The 20,502-nt window shown below is 37.3% G+C and overlaps 1 protein-coding gene across 1 annotated transcript in view; it reads left to right on the top strand.

Annotated features, from left to right (window-relative positions):
• The first annotated feature begins 722 nt into the window (after positions 1-722).
• tm9sf3 (transmembrane 9 superfamily member 3) overlaps positions 723-20,502 on the top strand; it is a 109,324-nt gene continuing 89,544 nt past the window's right edge. Inside the window, exon 1 of the mRNA XM_059946226.1 lies at positions 723-920. Within this exon, the coding sequence (XP_059802209.1) occupies positions 837-920 (84 nt within the window). The 5' untranslated portion in view covers positions 723-836. The remainder of the gene's footprint in view (positions 921-20,502) is intronic.

The raw sequence follows: 20,502 nt of genomic DNA, 5'->3' as shown, positions 1-20,502 counted from the left end.
AATCTTTCCCATGTAATGTACCTGCTGTGCCAAATGTGCGACAATGTTCTGCCTTCTGCATATTCCACCTCAATCATCAGTACACCATCCTTTTCAAAGCTGTCAATGACAATTGATGATATCAGGGTGTTCCAGCAGAGAGAGCAGCTTCACCTTATTTAATGTGCAATACTAGTTGCCCGGCTACAAGATGTCACCAAGTTGGGAAAGGGTGCAGAGAAAGATTCACAAGATTTTTACCATGGAATAAAACGTTATGAAAATACCGTCTTGAACTTGCTTACTTCTCAATTTTTTAATTTAATTAATTAAGAAACTAGTTTTGAAAAAAATTGCGTTGTTCCCATGGAAACAAATATGACCAACTGTTGGAATACCATGAGCACAGCAAAAGCCCCTGTGATCCGCCCAAAACTCTGGGGGTGTAAAGCAGAAAGTTGAGGTAATGTGTAAAAACTCCTTGTTGACGACGTGCTAATATTAAATATCATGGCAGCATAACATCGCTGATTCGAACTTTGGATTTGTGTACACTGCACAACTTGGACAGAGAAGGTGGGCGCGGAGCAGGTGCAGATGTGGACGAAATTCAGTGCTGGACCGGCGGAAGGGATCCATTCCACCGGCTCAGGTGACCGCTGACCACGCCCTCTCTTCCCCGATGGCCCCGCCCCCTCCAGCCAGGCTCCCTTCCGCGGCTCCGCCCCCGCGCGGCTCCGCGGAGCGGCCGATGACGTGGCGCTGCCGGAGCCGCTCGGTGGCGCGCGCCTGCTGAGGCCGAGCCGGAGCCGGAGCCAAGAGCGCAGCGGCCGATCTCGCAGCTCAGCGCCGCCGACATGCCGCTCTGGACCGTGTCTCTGCTGTTGGCGTGTATTGGTCTCAACGTGCTGCGCGGTCGGGCAGATGAACACGACCACACGGTAAGACTGGGTGGGCTCCTTGCCTCCCGCTCCCGGGCGGCGGGTGGTACAGGCCCCGGGCCGCCCTTATCCCTGGCCTAGTGGCAGTCTCCAATTCCCAAACCCGGTGGCGTGCCTGCTTCCTTCCGCTGACCTTCTGCAGTGGCGACCCAGGGATTGGGGCCCGCCCTTTCTGGCATTCGGTACGGCCTCAGACCCGAGGCCTAGGGAGCGGCCTCAGGTGGCTAATGGTGTGGATGTGGCGGCTGAGTGACCGATGTCGTCACGGTGCCCAGGCCGGCTACAACTACCCAGCGCGTTGGGTAGGAGGAGAGCGATCCGAGATGGTTCAAACTGAAGTGACAGGCTAATTGGTCTTGTAGCTGATGGAAAGGCAGCTGGCTGTTAATTCTCTAATTCCAAGTATTAATTGCGTCGGAAACTGTCAATTATTGGATGGTCAGTCCACTATGCATTGTACCCCCCGTTCCGGTTGACAGCTCGGGGCCGCGTATATTGAGTTGGAGCTTAATTTTATATACGAAGGCAACTTAATTAAATTAAAAACTGCCTGTGATGGGTACATAAGCTATTTGGAAAATTGCATGTCATCAAAGCCAGTTTCTATAACAAATCTGGTGTTGAATCTTATCTGAGAATTATTTAAAAGTTAACTTAAATTCTACATGTTCACGTTGAGATCAAATATTTGGAGCTGTAGTGAACTAAGAGGACAGGTCTAAACTTAAAGGAGTTGCAGTTGATTGGGTGGACAGGAAGTAGATGTAATATTATCTTAAAGAGGTGTGACAGTTTGGAAGGAAGAAGGAACAATGGCAACATAGACCAGAGGGCACAATTCTAGCAGGGGAGCAAGAACAGAAAATTCTGAAGGATGGTTGTAGGTTATCTGAGAAAATGATAAAATTATAAATACAGCTGAGAATGTCAGTGTAAGATAGTCATATCTATAGTTACAGCTTCAAGTTTTACTGTAGTTTGGCTGAAACTGGAGCATTGCCTCTGAAAGCAGATCTCTTGGAGAAGGTGCATTTAGTATGATTGTAGGGTGAAGGATAGAACATCAAAGTGCAGTACAGGCCCTTCAGCCCATGATGTTGTTGCGACCTTTTAACCTACTCTAAGATCAATCTGACTCTTCCCTCCTACAATGCTCTCCATTTTCTATTGTCTATGTGCCTATCTGTTAAATGCCTGTAATGTATCTGCCTCAACTGCCACAGTTGGTAGTGCATTCCATGCACCCACTACTTTGTGTGAAAAAACAACTTATCTTTGATATTCTACCATATTCTTTCTTCCAATTACCTTAAAATTATGCTATCTTGTATATATCTAACAAGTTCTCTCTCATTGTTCACTCCAAAGAGAAAAGCCATACCTCAATCTATTCTAATAAGATATGCTCTACAATCCAGTCAGTATGTTGGTAAAACTGCACCCTCTCTCTAAAGCTTCCACATCCTCCCTGTAATTGTTGTTGGTTAGTATGGCATTCACACTTCTAATTGAAGTGCGGCCAGGGAGGGCCAAACAGGGATGTGAATAGATTAGGTGAATTAATCTGATATAAATAACTAAGGGTATGGATAGTCATTGGAGAATCAGTTCCAGCTCCTTCTGGGTTCAATTTAAGGGGCACAGAATGAAGCAGATGTGAAGAAACAAACATAACTTATTTTTAATTTCAGACCTTATCTAAAATTGGAATTTACTGGAATCTCGGCACTGCTGGTAAAATGGGATTTATTGCCCAATCCCATTCTTTACAGAAGGTGCTGTCTTGCACAACTGAAGTCCATCATTTCAATGCTGGTGATTTGTTCTATGTGAGGCCTTCTCGAGTATTAGGTGCTGTACAGCCACTTAAGAAGTACTTCATCACATTCTGAGCACACTGTGCTGATGTTAGAAAGGATTTAGAGACTTGACGGATAGGTCACTAGGTGTAAGATATTCAACCTCTGAGCTGCTTCAAACGCAATGAGTTTCTGGTTAAAGTTAACCACTGGGTTATTGATAATAGTGGAGTTGGAATGATTTGAGAATGTTTGGTTTGAAAGACAACTGCATTTGTATCTGAAGGGAACCATTTGCAGGGTTCTGGGATGGGTTGGGGAGTAGAACAGACTGGATTGTTCCTATTTTGGTATGATGTAGACTGGAGTAAACCCATTCTGTGCTATAGTGATTCAGTGGTTCCGGGAAGTGTATGAGCTTGACCATCAAAGTAACTGATTATTCTTGCCAGGGCTATCAATACACTGATTAGATATATTACATTAGTTATGAGTTACAGTGTTCTGTATCTTGAGAGAACATTGGAAATGTATTTTATGGGTGTAGTTGTTGTTGGCAGTTGAATCTACCAACCTCCTCTTTAAATATACCTGGCACTTGGGACAATTTGGCAGTGAGCATCAACAAGCATTGTGATAGTTAGTCCATTAATTGATATCACAATTAATTGATATTCAGAATCATCCATGTCAGGAAGATCATCTGTGTCCAAGAAAGATGTTAGTTTTTATCTCAATTTCCTTCCTTTTAACAAAACAATCCAAATTGTTAAGGTCAATAATAAAAAGGGTGCCAGCATCAACTACTTTATTACACCATTAGTTACAGGTTTCTAATTACGAAATAAACCTTTCATCATCATGATCATGATCAGAAGGCCTTCCTGGAGATTTCCAGATGTTCCTCCGTGCTCCCACGTTTGTTTTTCATCAGATTAGGATTGTGCATGGCACAAATAACAGATATCAGCTCTGGAGTGGCTGCTGCAAACTGCGTCGCACTGCCTCTTTTAGCAGCAATAAGCTCCACCAAACATTTCCTGTAGTTGCTGATCAGACTTGCACAACGGTGCGGAAGAATTTTAGACTACTCCGTAGAAAACCATTTCAGTTCATCTATATTTCTGGAATACTTTGCAAGAACAGCCCTCTTCAGGTCATGCCATGGTATCTCAATTAGGTTAAGGTCTGGACTGTGTCTTGGCCATTTCAAAACACATTTTCTTCTTTTTAAATCATTCTGTTGTTGATTTACTCGTGTTTTGGATCATTGTCTTCTTGTATCATCCTACTTCTATTAAACTTCAGGTGACAGACCACTACCCTGATAGTCTCCTGTAAAATGTCTTGATACCATACTGAATTCACTGTTCCCTCAATGATTGCCAGCTGTCCAGGTCCTGAAGCAGCAAAGCAGCCCCAAACCATGATGCTCCTTCCACCAAGCGTCACTGTTAGGATAAGGTTTTTGAGTTGGTGTGCATTTCTGCCTAAAAGTTCAACTTCTGTCTCATGTGTCCACAGAATGTTGTCCCAGAAGTGTTGCTGGTCATCCAGGTGGTCTTTTGCAGATTTGAGATGCACATCAATGGTTTTGTTTTGCGGAGCAGCAATTTCCTCCGTGCTGTCATTCTCATTCAGTGTTTTTCTTATAGTGGACACATGAAAAGGGACTTAAGCAAGTTCTGGAGGTTTCTGCAGGTCTTTTGCTGTTACCCTTGGGTTCTTTTACACTCTTTCAGCATTACATGTTTTGCTCTTGGTGTGATCTTTGCAGGATGTTCACTCCTAGGGAGAGTAGCAATGGTACTAAAATTCCTCCATTACCCTTACTGTGGACTGATGAACACTCAGGTCTTTAAAAATGTAGCCCTTTCCAGTTTCATGCATCTCTACAACTTTTCTTTTAAGGTCCTCTGAAAGATTGAGGCATAGTGCACATTAACAGTTCTTTTTTGAGAAGAGCAGACTCTTGTCAATAAAGTGAATTTATGTGTATTTTTTATAGGGCAGGGCACCTCTACAACCCACACCTCCAATCTCATCTCATTGATTGGAATACTCCAGATAGCTTTTGAGAAGGCATTATCCCAGAGATTCACATACTTTTTTGAACCTAGACTGATTTTTTTAAATCATCAGTATTGCCGAGAAGTACAATTGTTAGTGTGTTATTTAGGCAGATTGTGTTTGTCTATTATTGTGACTTAGATGAAAATTTTCTGAGTAATGCAGAAAAACAGATAACTTCAAAGCATTCACAAACTTTTTCTTGCAACTGTATATTACTTGGACAGGATGTCTCTCTAGCAAAACTATGCTATCTTTGATTAATCCTCATTTTTCCAAGTACCCTTGTTCCTTGGAGATTTTTTCCAGTGATTTCCCTACCACTGATTTTAGTCTCAGTAACTGTGACTTATCCGTGTTGTCCTGAATAGAGTTTTCATATTGTCCTCCTCCTCCTCCGCTCATCTGACACCTCAGCTGTGGCCAGTGAATATTTAAACATCTCTTCCACAGCCCCACACATTTTTTTCCTTTGCCTCTCATAGCAATTAGGGATACATCACTTATGGCCCTAGGATTTTATTCACCTTTGATCCTCCTCAAACATCTAATTTTTTTTTACCTAGTAGTTTGTTTTAATATTCCCTCTCATTTAGAGAAAAAACAGCTCAGTACTTCTACAGTACTTCTAACTTGAGGCCCTTTATTTGGGCTAATTGTATTTTAATTACATAAGATGCTTTTGTGAAACTTTCAAATTAATTTAACCAAGAAAACACTGTAACTAGCATAACAAACAGACCATAGCGGCATCAAGCTCATCCAACAATGCCTTGAATAAGTGGTGCTGAAGCGCTTTTGCTCGAATCAAGTTTATTAGTTTGACCATCAGTGTCATTACATGAGAAAAGTCCACAACCTTCCCAGCCAAGGCCTGTTGATGAATCACAGTGATAATCCAGGAAGTTGGAAAAATCAGGGTCATTACAGCACAGTGCTATAAAACCAAAGCACATACCGCACATTGCTGGGGCCCCGTCAGTAGTAATTGCCACCAGTTTATGAATGGGGATGTCATTTTCACAGACATTTTTTTTCAAACTGATTGTAGATATCCTCACCTTTCGTTCTCTCCTTTAAGTGCAAAAGAGTGAGGAAGTCCTCCTTTGTTGTAAAATCCTGAAAAGCCATTCTGACAAATACAACAAACTGAGCTGTTTGAATTACATCCAGGAATTCATCGAACTGTGCTGAAAAATATTGAGTGACAAGTCCTTTAACACTTGTCGATCCACATACTCTGAGCCTTCAACCCCAATTTCAGCTCCTCAACTTTCCTGGTATTAGTAAATTGTTACTGAGACATTAGTATAAGTTTCAGGGGTACACAAGCTGATGACACCACTGTTCTTGTTTCTCATTTTTTTAACATTGGGGAATGTTAATATTTAAAGGGGGAGAAGTGTTGTAATGTGAGTAATATAAAGATAACTTAATACCAATTAGGATCATGATAAAGCTGTTTGTAAAGAGATTGTTTCCGGGGTTGCAGGGTTTTCCTTCCGGTCTTTTCTGCCTGGAGCGCATTAGTAAAAACCTCTATGTGAGTATGGTTTTACTGTCCTAGGTAAAGTTGTTCCTTTTGGGCATTAATTTGTCGAGTGGTCCTTTTTCAGAGTAGAAGTTACTACATATTTGCATCAATGGTTTATCAGGCATAATGCATTTGTGTAATTATTTTTCTTTTTTTGGGCTCTACTGGGAAAGTCTCACAAGATCGACCAGTTGGTGACCACAACCATAGATAAACAGGTTAGGATCATTGTCACATGGGTTTAACTGAGAAGCTCGAGCTCATTGAGCCAGAAGGGCCTTTCACCATGTTGTAAGTCTAAAAATCGTCTTAATACTATCCATAATTACCTTGGTTTATAGTTGTCATTATCACCAAAATATAAACCTTCTGACATTTTCAAATACTTGCCAAATAAAACATTGAACAGTACAGCATAGGAACAAGTCCTTTGTTCCCTGATATTTGTGCTGACCACAATGCCAAATAATGCTGCACAGCTGCCTACTCATAGTCAATATCCCTAAATTTCCTGTCTATTCACCTGTCTATCTAAATGTCTCTTAAAAGATGATATCATACCTGTTTCCATCACTTCACATATAATCATATAACAATCACAGCACGGAAACAGGCCATCTCGGCCCTCCTGGTCCGTGCCGAACTCTTAATCTCACCTAGTCCCACCTACCCGCACTCAGCCCATAACCCTCCACTCCTTTCCTGTCCATATACCTATCCAATTTTACCTTAAATGACACAACTGAACTGGCCTCTACTACTTCTTCAGGAAGCTCATTCCACACAGCTATCACTCTCTGAGTAAAGAAATACCCCCTTGTGTTTCCCTTAAACTTCTGCCCCCTAACTCTCAAATCATGTCCTCTAGTTTGAATCTCCCCTACTCTCAATGGAAACAGCCTATTCACGTCAACTCTATCTATCCCTCTCAAAATTTTAAATACCTCGATCAAATCCCCCCTCAACCTTCTACGCTCCAATGAATAGAGACCTAACTTGTTCAACTTTTCTCTGTAACTTAAGTGCTGAAACCCAGGTAACATCCTAGTAAATCGTCTCTGCACTCTCTCTAATTTATTGATATCTTTCCTATAATTCAGTGACCAGAACTGTACACAATATTCCAAATTTGGCCTTACCAATGCCTTGTACAATTTTAACATTACATCCCAACTTCTGTACTCAATGCTTTGATTTATAAAGGCCAGTGTTCCAAAAGCCTTCTTCACCAACCTATCTACATGAGACTCCACCTTCAGGGAACTATGCACTGTTATTCCTAGATCTCTCTGTTCCACTGCATTCCTCAATGCCCTACCATTTACTCTGTATGTTCTATTTGGATTATTCCTGCCAAAATGTAGAACCTCACACTTCTCAGCATTAAACTCCATCTGCCAACGTTCAGCCCATTCTTCTAACTGGCATAAATCTCCCTGCAAGCTTTGAAAACCCACCTCATTATCCACAACACCACCTACCTTTTTATCATCGGCATACTTACTAATCCAATTAACCACCCCATCATCCAGATCATTTATGTATATTACAAACAACATTGGGCCCAAAACAGATCCCTGAGGCACCCCGCTAGTCACCAGCCTCCATCCTGATAAACAATTATCCACCACTGCTCTCTGGCATCTCCCATCTAGCCGCTGTTGAATCCATTTTATTACTCTAGCATTAATACCTAACGACTGAACCTTCTTAACTAACCTTCCATGTGGAACTTTGTCAAAGGCTTTGCTGAAGTCCATATAGACTACATCCACTGCCTTACCCTCGCCAACATTCCTCGTAACTTCTTCAAAAAATTCAATAAGGTTTGTCAAACATGACCTTCTATGCATAAATCCATGCTGGCTACTCCTAATCAGATCCTGTCTATCCAGATAATTATTAATACTATCTCTAAGAATACTTTCCATTAATTTATCCACCACTCATGTCAAACTGACAGGTCTATAATTGCTAGGCTTACTTCTAGAACCCTTTTTAAACAATGGAACCACATGAGCAATGCGTCAATCCTCCGGCACAATCCCTGTTTATAATGACATCTTAAAGATCTCCGTCAGAGCTCCTGCTATTTCTACACAAACTTCCCTCAAGGTCCTGGGGAATATCCTGTCAGGACCTGGAGATTTATCCACTTTTAAATTTCTTAAAAGTGCCAGTACTTCCACCTCTTTAATTGTCATAGGTTCCATAACTTCCTTACTTGTTTCCCACACCTTACACAATTCAATATCCTTCTCCTTAGTGAATACCGAAGAGAAGAAATCGTTCAAAATCTCTCCCATCTCCCTCGGCTCCACACATAGCTGACCACTCTGATTCTCTAAGGGGCCAATTTTATCCCTCACTATCCACTTGCTTTTAATATAACTGTAGAAACCTTTCGGATTTACTTTCACCTTATTTGCCAAACCAACCTCGTATCTTCTTTTAGCTTTTCTAATCTCTTTCTTAAGATTCCTTTTACATTCTTTATATTCCTCGAGCAATTCCTTTACTCCATGCTGCCTATATCTATTGTAGACATCCCTCTTTTTCCGAACCAAATTTCTAATATCCCTTGAAAACCATGGTGCTTTCAAACCTTTAACCTTTCCTTTCAACCGAACAGGAACATAAAGATTCTGTACCTTCATAATTTCACCCTTAAATGACCTTGGTACCCCTGGTATTATGTTATAGGCACCTACCACTCCCAATGTCAATAACTTGCCATATAATTCTCCTTTAATCTTTTCCCTCATCACCTTAAAACTGTGCCCTCTAGAGTTTGCAATTTCCATTCTATGGAAAAAGACTCTAACTGTCTCCCTGATCATAATTTTTTCTACTTCTATCATGTCATCCTTCAGTCTTGGATGCATTTCAAAAATTCCACCTTTGATGCATCTTTCACAGTTAATATTGGGGAAGTTGAATTGCTCCACTGCTCTATCCTTACAATCCTTACACTTCTCTGTGATTTGCCTATAAGTCTACTTCTATATGTGTCACTGTGCTAAGGTTCTCCCTAAGGCTTTATTATTTATTATGTACGTCCAACTCTGGTTTAGCTTCCAAAAAATATTACCTCACACTTGATTGAGTTAAATTCCATCTGCCATTACTTTCTCATTTGATTTAGATCCTGGTGTAACTTTGGTGAACTACTTCACTGTCTACCACATAATTAATTTTGATGTCATCCACATCATTAATATAAATGGCAAATGCCAATCCCTGCAGCAGAGTACTGGTCTCAGGCCTTCAATCTGGAAAAACAACCCTCTGACCTTCCTACTAAGCTGATTTTGTACCCATTTTGCTATCTCATCCTGGGTGACATATGAGTTCACCTTTCAGACTTTATTGAAAGCCTTGTTAAATTCATGTAAATATTTATTGGTCTCCCATTAATACTCTTGGTCACCTTTTCAAACAAAAACTGAATTAAGTTCGCAAAATCACTATTCAATACTATGTTGACTATCTCTGACCAGTCTTGCCTTTCCAAATCCAGATAGATCCTGTATCTCAAAAACCACTATAGTAACTTACCTACTACTGATGTTAGGCTCACTGGCTTTTTCCTTGCAGAACTTCCAAATACCTCAACCTAGTTAAGGAGGATACAAAAGTCTCTGCCAGAGACCAAGCAAATTCTTCCCTTGCTGCTCACAGCATTCCAAGGATGCACCTTGACAAGGTCATAGGAATTTATCTCCCTGTCCACGTCAAGACTGCCAACACTAACATATCCTCTTTCTTAATAATAGTAGGTTGGCTGAGAAAAGGGTCAGTGTCATTTAGACAATTTATTAATTGATGTATATTTTCTTCTTTCACGTTTGTGTGGTGCTGGGAGTGATCACACATATTTTCTATCTTCTAATTGTCCCTTAACTTGGATAATAAAGATTGTGTTACATTGTGTTGTCTGAAGTGTATATAGGTCAGGCCAGCTATGAATGTACCTGAAGGATATTAGAGGACCAATTGGAATTTTATGTAAATCCAGTAATTTAATTTATTTTAAACATTTCTTTTGAAATGTTTAAATTTTTATTGGAAGTCTGGTGGTTCATTTGCATTCCTTGCAGATAATTGGAACTTTGAAAAGAAAATATGGAGATGAAACAACCTGGAGGTGTAACTGGTTGACTGGTAAATAACATTGAGGGGACAAGATGGTGGTTTGAAGAGTGCTGGATTTGGCGTTCTGATTCAATAGAGCATTCTCACTGGGACTCCTAAGTCCCTTCGCACTTCTGAGTTCTAATTTTTTTCTCCTCTCCTGTTTAGAAAATAATCCACACATTTATTCTTTGTAACAAAGTGTATATAACCTTGCACTTCCCTGCACTGTATTCCATCTGGCAATTCTTTACCTACTATCCTAACCTGTCCAAGTCCTTCGGTAGACTTCCTGCAATATTACCTGTCCCTCCACTTATCTTTGTATTGTCCACAAAACTGGCTATCAGCTGTAAGTTTAAACATTCAAGCTTGAACTATCATATTTTTATTAAATCTGGGCAAAATAAATAACCAGAATGAACGGCAAGCTGTTCTCATGCAAGTTACGGCTGTGGTCATTTTGTGTTGCTGGTGACGAGATTTGAGTGTCAAATGCAGACAAAAACAAAGGGTTTTCAAAATATTCAGCATCTCAGGTGATACATGTGGAAAATGAAACTGTTCAAGTTTTGGATTGCTCAGTCTTTTATCAGAATAAGAAAAACTAGAAAACACATTTGAGTTCTAAAGTTGAGAACAAATGTGATAAGGCAAAGGCAGATTGAACAACGTAAATAGTGGTGTTGCTGCCTTAGAGAGGATGGTGAAGGTTTGTTGATCACAGCTGCTTTCTGGAGGAGATATAAATAGAGGAAAATAAGTAAGGGCAGAAGAGTGGACTAAAACGAATGTTGCTGAAATTGAGAGAAACAGAGCACATTTTTTTGTGAAAATTTAAAAATAAAGCTGGATGGTGGAAATACTCAGCAGCTGTAGCATATCAGGCAGGCTGCTTTGTCTTGGATGATGTTGAGCCATCCAAGGATCGAAGCTTCAACAACATAATTGACTTCAAGAAGCATTTGTGGAGAGAGAAGCAGAATTGCTGTTTCAGTCCATCAGGTCATTGACCTGCTCCAACAATATATTGAGTTTAACGCCTCTGACTGGAAGATCATTGATTTGAAATGTTCTGCAAGTTGCTTATCTGACCAGTATTTTCAGCAGTTTTATTTTTATTTCAGAGTTCTATTCCCTGTTTCTTTAAATATAATTTTTGGTTAAGAGCAGGATGAAGTTACAGATGCACTGCAGCGTTTACTAAGGCTACTTTGATAATGTTTGTCTAACTTCAATTTGTCAAGAAAGACAAACACCTGGAAATATAACTGCCACCATTTTCAAGCCAAATTATATTCCGACTTAGAAATATAATAGAATCCAGTTAATTGAGATACATCGGGATCAGCATATTTTGGCCTAGTTAAGCAGCTGCCTAATTAGCTGAAGTTCCTTGGAAATAGTTAAAAAAGTAAAACTAACTGACATAGTATGTATTGAAGTAAAATACAGAACAAATTTGAACACTATCAATACTACTACAGTGCTATAAAACTGTCTGTTAGTTCCTAATAGTTATCAATGGAGCTGCCACGTTCGTTGACTGTAAATGAACAAAATCAGCAATGACACCTGGTATAAATAATGGACTGCCTTCATACAATGCTATTGACAGTTGCATCCTCCAAATCTTTATCTTTATTGTAACATTTAAGATGATTATCAATAACTTCAAATTCTTCACAGTTCCTAATTTGTTGGAACTGTGGAGTAGTGAAATCTTTTTCTTTTCACTTTCACCCATTTCTGGCATCTCCAAGTTAAATTCTTGAAACCATAGTGAATAAAACGGTTCTGAATTTTCTTACTACTTATTTCTTGCCAACCTTCAGTGACAAAATTCACTGCTTTTTCAACACAGGCACAAGCAACTGGCGCTATTTAAAAACTGCTCTATGCAAGGTGTAGAGTGTAACGATCACACAAATGCACTTGATTGACACTAGTTAGAAACTGTCTGGCAACAGTCTCCAGCCTCAGTGAAGTGACATGGTGTCCAAAATAAATGAAGGGAGTCCTGGCTAATTTTGTTTAAATTAGTTTTTGTTCTTTTAAGAGTTGACCCAATTCACCTTAATCTGCTGTATTGTAATTTCTTTTGAGCTGTTGGGTCAGCATGATGGGCATTCCACCAACAGTGTTGCTTTTCATCCAAGCACTGTGACAGGCTAGGGAGGCAGTTCATTTCAGTAAAGCACCAATAATCTATCCAATTTTTTTAGAAATCCTAATGTTTCCATATATAACTTGCTCTTTTTGCCCCACTCTTCCCTTTAAAATTGCCTGGTGCTCCAGTTCCTGTCCCGCCTTTAAGTACACACAGTTTACTGGAACATTTATTGTGTAATATATTAAAAGTAAATGTGTTAGAGTATTAATAAGAGGAATATTCACTGGTAAATATGCCAGTGTGGTACCACCAAAATTTTTTTGTTGTTGGGGGTGCATTCTTCGCCTTGTTGCTGCTTGTGCTTGGGTGGGGGGAGCTGGGTGGGCTTTGGGGTTCTGACGTTTTAACTGTCATTCATTCTTTGGGGCACTTTGTTTTTGTGGATATTTGCAGAGAAAAAGAACTTCAGGATCTATATTGGATACATTTCACTGATATTAGATGTTCTTAATGCTTGTATTCCTTTTTTTTGTGGAAATCCTCTCATTGTATTAATAAATTCAATTAGTATGCCCAATTATCTTTTAACGTTTACACTTATGCACTGCTAATTTAATATAGAGTGGTGAATTTGTGGGCTAACTACAAAGCAGCTGTTTATGAAGTCGCAGTTATACACCTAGCACCATCAGAAATGTTGAAAATTGTTGAAAACTTAGAAATATTTATTTATTCTTCATTCTTTTGCTGTTTTATTTTACAGAATACATACTAGTGTAACATTTCTCTTTAATTTTAAAGTTTACAAATACTTAATTAGTTTGGCATAACATTGTAAGCCAGATGGCCTGGTGCTGTGCTCTGGTGTTCTTGGTGCATTTTTTTAAGCAATAGGTTTCTGTCTCACAGGAATTTGGTGCTTTTTGTTTATGAAGTTATAAATAAGCTTTATTTGTCACATGTACTTTGAAACATCAAAACATACATTGAATTGCATCATTTTCATCAACAACCAACGCAGTATGAAGATGTGCTGGGGGCGTCCTACGAGTGTAACCATGCTTCTAGCACCAACAAGCATGCCCACAACCTACCACCCTAACCCATACACCTTTGGAATATAGGAGGATGCTGGGCTACCCAGAGAAAACCATGCAGTTACAGGGAGATCATCAAACTCCTTATACACAGTGGTGGAAATGAACCTCAATCACTGGCACTGTAAAGCAGTATGCTGAAGACATATGATTAACTGCATTCTATGGTACAAGTACGAATGTTTCCTCCTACCCACCCTTGTCTTCATTGGCTCTTTTTAAAATAAAAATCAACTTATTTTGATGCATTGTAACTGCCATGTGGAATTTCCCAATTATCTGGCATTGTGTCAGTTGCTATTAAGCTGCAAATTAGTCTGTGTGTGTGTATATAGAGATAAGGAGGGTGGGGAAAAATATGACCAAATAATAACATATGCCCCTTTTGCAGAGAAGAGGAAGGGCTTTGAAGCATTTTACTGGGGTAAGCAAAAATATATAAACATTCTAAAAAGGAGAAAAGTAGACAATTTTAATAAAATATTGGTTAGAACAGAATAACCAAATTAGTTCCAGTCATCACCCAGTGATAAGATTCAGTAACTCTGTTGTATTTTTATTTATATTTTCAGTAAAATTTGGAGAGAATGAGACTAAAGAATCAATGCAAAACTAGGAAAATGCAGTTAATATGAACTTTGCATGAGTTTTAATGGAGGACCCCGCAAACATCCAAATGTTTCTGCTGGGCTAGTTTCAAAGACTGGAAAATCTTGTAATAATTATTATCATGAGGGTCGAGGTATTAGAGAATATAATTGGGCTAAATCTAGACAAGTTATCAGGTCCCAATGGCCTGCATCCAGGGGTTATAAAGGAAGAATGCAGGAAGGGACCAGTTGATTGGAAAACTATATTTGGCTTGATTATTCAAGAAGGGAGGAAGATAAAAAGCAGGGAACTCTCAGATCTGTTCTTGGCAGGACAGTGGCATCTGTAGTCAAGGTAGTGTCCAAATAGTTAATCATTTAAAAAAATTTAAAATAATCTGATGGAGGACCTCAGTGGGTCAAAGCCATTTCTGTGTAAGTTGGATGATGGGTGGAAGTGCACATCATCCAATTTGCCTCCTGCATTCTTTTCTCCTAACGTGGCCTCCTCTACAATGGCAAGTGGATCAGGTGATGATTCACAGAGCACATGTGCTCTGTCGGTAGTGGCCATCCTGAGCTCCCAATCACATGCCATTTCAATTCCTCTTCCCCATCTCATACCAACCTGTCCATCCTTGGCCTTCTCCACTTCCAGAATAAGACATGACACAAACTGGAGGAACAATTGAGCAGCAATTTAACTGAATGGTAGTAACATTAAATTTTCTACTTCCGGGGGGTGGAGTTTCAAGATGGCGACGTAAACATCTGCCTTTTAGGCGCTCTTCACTTTTCTAACTATAATCACCCTTTAATCTAATCTTTTCGAATTTAATCAAATGAGTTGATATTTCCGATTGACTTTTTTTTCTTTTAAAACTATATTTGATCTAACTTTGCCGAACTTAAAATGGCTACAAGTAAGAAATCGTCTAAGGAGCCTTTATCTGTTGAAACAATTTCTAATCTTCTGGGCACTAAACTTGCAGGTTTGGATAACAAGCTGCAAAGTAAAATGGCAAGTTTGGAAAGTAAAATGGCAAGTTTGGAAAACACGTTTACCACGAAAATGTCTGAACTTGAAGGAGCTGTTAAATCGCTTGATACTAAGTTTCAATCGCAGGCATCGGTTATTCAGCGGCATGAAGATAAGTTGGCGACTCTTGAAAAATTAATTGTTGAAAAAGTACGTACAATTGAAGTGTTGGATAAGAAGGTACAATCGACTCTTAAGACTGTAGATCAGTATAAGTTTAAAATTTCTGATCTCGAAAATCGATCTCGCAGACAGAATTTGCGTATTATCGGGTTTCCCGAAAAAGTTGAGTCCGGTGATTTAACTGAATTTTTCTCTAATTTACTATGGGAAATTTTCGGTGATGAAGGTTTGAAAACTAAACCTATTATCGACCGCGCTCACAGAGTTGCGAGGTTTTCGTCTGTGCCTGATAAACCACGAGCGGTGATTGTTCGCCTTCATTATCCTCGTGAGAAAGAGCTTTTAATTCGATTAGCTCGTAAAAAAGGTATGATTTCCTACAAAAACTTTCAATTTCGAATAGTTGAGGATTATTCTTTTGAAGTAATGAGAGCCAGGATCGCTTTTAAACCAGTGATGGCAGAGATTCATTCGATCGGACTTAGACAAGCTTTAATGTATCCAGCGAAGCTTAGAATTGTGCTGCCCGACAACAGTCAACGATTTTTCAACACTCTGGAAGAAGCGAAGAAATTTGTTGGAGAATTTCGATCTTCTACTGCAACTTGAACTATGTGTTATGTGGAAGATTTTTCGGAGAGAGGATATCTTTCTATTTTAAGTTTTAACCTATGAAGTTGGGTTATAACTTTTTATTTTTTGATCTATGGGTCCGGTTTTTTTTACTAGCTTCATTGTTTATAGATGTTTTTTTTTAATTTTGATAATATTCTTTTTTTTCTTTCTGTTTTGGTTATATACGTTTATATTTTGCATTAATGATTTATCTTTTTTTTAAGATGTTTATTTTTCCCGTAAGATTCTGTTTTTTACAAGCATTTATCTGTTTGCCTGTACTCAGATATGGGACGAATGTTTTGGATTTTTAGTTTTTTTTATATATATGTTGTACTGTTTATTATATCCCTTTCTTTTTAAATGTTATTTTGTCTTTTAACAGATCGCTGAACTCACTTTTGTATTTAGTAATATGGCTTTTTCAAAATGGCGTTTCTTCTTCCCATAAGTCTTTGCTCTTGAAACGTCATCTTGTATTTGAATATGGGATTTTTTTTTAAAGGTATACTACACTTTTAAATTTTGACGTTTATACCTTTTTTTTTATTAATGATTGTTGTATTATATTAGTTTTTTTTTATTATTCTGATTGATATATATTTTTTTTGCAACTCTATATTTTAATTTGGGTGATATATAGTTTTCTTCTAATCTTTTTTTTATAGAGCTGCCATCTTGAAATGGGGGTAATATTAGTATTAGATTATGCGCCTGCCGCTTGGCTTTTTTTCGAAGGGTGGGGGGAGGGGGTAGGGATCTTTTTTCACGCTTTTGCTTTTTATTTTTTTGCTTTTAGTTTATGGGCCGACTTTAAATTACTAATATTGTTGAGGTGTCATGTTCTCCGGTTGCTCCTGAATCAATTTTCCTCCTTCCTGAATTGTGGGTTATGTGTCTTTTTAACCTTTTATGATACACACAATTAATATTGGTATGATGGATAGATCTGTTAACTTTATCTCCTGGAATACTAATGGTTTAAATCATCCGATTAAACGCAAAAAAATATTTAAAGTATTCCATAGACTGAATGCTAATATTATCTTTGCACAGGAGACCCATATCAGGAGGGAGGATAATCAACGTTTTTTTAGGTTCTGGAAGGGTCAACAATTTCATTCGAATTGTACCGCCAAAATTAGGGGTGTGTCTATTTTTATAGATCCCTCAATATCGTTTACACATCATGAAATTATCACTGACCCACAGGGTAGATTTTTGTTGATAACTGGTTTACTTTTCCATCGGAAAGTTGTTCTAGTTAATATTTATGCTCCAAACTTTGATTGCCCTGAATTTTTTAGACGTTTATTTACCTCTCTTCCTAATCTAAATGATTATATGTTGATAATGGGTGGAGATTTTAATTGTTGTTTGAATCCTTTGATGGATAGATCTTAACCTATTCGCACTCTTCCGAATAGATCAGCCCTACTTATTAATTCATTTTTGGTTGACTCGGGAATTACAGAAATATGGCGGTTTTTGAACCCAAAAGATAAAGAATTTTCTTTTTTTTCACATGTATATCATAGTTACTCTAGAATTGACTATTTTCTTATTGATCATCGGTTATTAACGGATGTTATTGATTGTAAATATGATTCTATTACTATTTCGGATCATGCACCTTTGAAGTTATCTATTAAGATTTCGGACTATTCCAATAACACCAGATCTTGGAGACTTAACGCTACTTTGCATCAAGACCCGGAATTTATTACTTATATAAAACAGCAAATTGACTTGTTCTTTTCTACAAACTGTACTGAAGAAATCGACAGAGGAATACTTTGGGACTCTTTTAAGGCTTTTATTCGTGGTCAAATTATCTCATATTCTGTTGGTAAAAGAAAACAAAGATATTTAGATATTGCTTTATTGGTGGATAAAATTAAGGAAATTGATAAGATTTATTCCGTGACTCCTACCAAAGAACTTTATAAGAAGAGAGTTGAGCTTCAAATGGAACATAGTTTACTATTATCTTCTTCAATTGAAAATCAATTAATTAGGACCAGGGCTCAATTTTATATTCATAGTGACCGTACTGGTAAACTGTTAGCTAATCAATTAAAGGCTATCTCGACTAAGCGACAAATTATTAAAATTCGCAAATCAGACGGTAATTTAACTACTGATCATAAAGAAATTAATAATACCTTTCAAGATTTTTATAAATCTTTATATCATTCAGAATTTGATGGTGACCAGTCCATGATAGATAATTTTTTTAACAATTTGAATATTCCTAAACTGACTGATGAAGATCATAGCCTGTTAGATGCTCCTATTTCTATAGTGGAAATAGGAGAGGCTATTTCATCAATGAACTCAGGGAAAGCTCCTGGTCCTGATGGTTATATAGTAGAATTTTTAAAAACTTTTTCTTCTTTGCTTTCTCCTTGGTTATGTGAAATTTTTAATGATGCGTTTGCTAAGAAGAGATTACCTCAATCTTTTTATGAAGCTAATATTTCTCTAATTCTTAAAAAAGATAAAGATCCTACTTTATGTACATCTTATCGCCCTATATCATTATTAAATGTAGATTCTAAGATTCTTACAAAAATTTTAGCTATTAGATTAGAAAAAGTACTGTCTCAGATTATTTCAGAAGATCAAACTGGTTTTATGAGGAATCGGTATTCCTTTTTTAATGTTAGAAAATTGATTAATATAATTCATACTTCACCACCCACAATCCCAGAATGTGTTATTTCATTAGATGCTGAAAAAGCTTTTGATAGAGTTGAATGGATATATTTATTTAATATATTGAGAAATTTTAATTTTAGTCCTAATTTTATATCATGGATTAAATTAATATATCATAAACCTGTTGCTTCTGTTTTTACGAATAACCACAGATCCTCTTTTTTTCAATTATCTCGTGGTACGAGACAAGGTTGTCCCTTAAGTCCTTTATTATTTAATATTGCATTAGAACCTTTAGCTATTGCTATTCGTGAATCTCCTAATATTTTTGGTATTACCCGTAATGAGAAGTTATATAAATTATCTCTTTATGCTGATGATTTGCTGTTATATATTTCTGACCCTGATAAGTCTATTCCTGCTATTTTATCCTTGTTGGTTCAATTTGGTACTTTTTCTGGTTATAAACTAAATTTAGATAAGAGTGAATTATTTCCTTTAAATGCACAAACTTTATTGACTGATAGGACACCATTTAAAGTTGTTACTGATAACTTCACTTATCTAGGTATAAAAATTACCAAGAAATATAAAGATTTATTCAGAATGAATTTTTTACCTATGCTTCATCAAATTCATCAACTTACTACAAGATGGTCTCCCTTGTTTTTATCATTAATTGGTCGGATTAATGCTGTCAAAATGATGATTTTACCGAAATTTTTATATTTATTCCAAGCCCTACTAGTTTTTATTCCTAAATCTTTTTTTGATAACATTGATTCAAAAATTTCTTCATTTGTGTGGCAAAATAAAAACCCTAGGTTAAGTAAAAAGCAATTGCAAAAATCAAAAAAAGATGGTGGTTTAGCTTTACCTAATTTTAGATTTTATTATTGGGCAAATAATATTCGTAATTTATTGTATTGGAAATTAGATTTGGATTCACCACTGTGCCCACAGTGGGTAAATTTGGAATGTAATGAGGTAAAGGGATATTCTCTATTCTCTGTTCTTGGTTCTTGTCTTCCTGCGGATTTGGTTAAATTTAATAAACAAATACTTAATCCTGTTATTAAACATACATTACGAATTTGGTTTCAATTTCGTAAGTTTTTTATTTTGAAAAACTTTGTTCTTGATAGCCCTATCTTATTTAATTTCTTTTTCAAACCCTCCTGGACAGATCAAGCTTTTAACTTATGGAAAAGGAAAGGTATAAAATGTTTTCGTGATCTCTTTTTTGAAGATACTTTGATGTCATTTGATCAACTTTCTAATAAATTTGAATTACCTAAATCTAATTTTTTCAGATATTTACAAATTAGAAATTTTTTACATAAAGTTTTACCATCTTTTCCTAATTCAACTTTGATGGACACTACAGATTTGATCTTTATCTTAAATCCTTGTCAGAAGGGATTAGTAGCTTTTATTTATAATATAATTATGAAGATACAACCAGAAATATCAGTTAGAATTAAACAAGAATGGGAAAAAGAACTTCAATACAACATATCAACAGATAAATGGGAAAAAATTTTGCAAATGGTTAATTCTTCTTCTATATGTGCTAAACATGCTTTAATACAATTTAAAATTGTACATAGAGCTCATATGTCTAAAGATAAACTTGCTCGATTCTATTCTCATATTAACCCTCTATGTGACTGATGTCATTTAGCAGTGGCCTCATTGACCCATATGTTTTGGTCATGTCCCACTTTACATAATTATTGGAAGGATATATTTACTACTATTTCCTCAATTTGGAATATAGATTTACAACCTCATTTTATTACTGCAA

The sequence above is a fragment of the Hypanus sabinus genome, chromosome 21 (genome assembly GCF_030144855.1).
Source record: "Hypanus sabinus isolate sHypSab1 chromosome 21, sHypSab1.hap1, whole genome shotgun sequence".
Taxonomy (NCBI): Eukaryota; Metazoa; Chordata; class Chondrichthyes; order Myliobatiformes; family Dasyatidae; genus Hypanus; species Hypanus sabinus.
The sequence above is the reverse complement of the archived record's forward strand: the minus strand, read 5'-3'. Positions and strand labels throughout refer to the sequence as shown.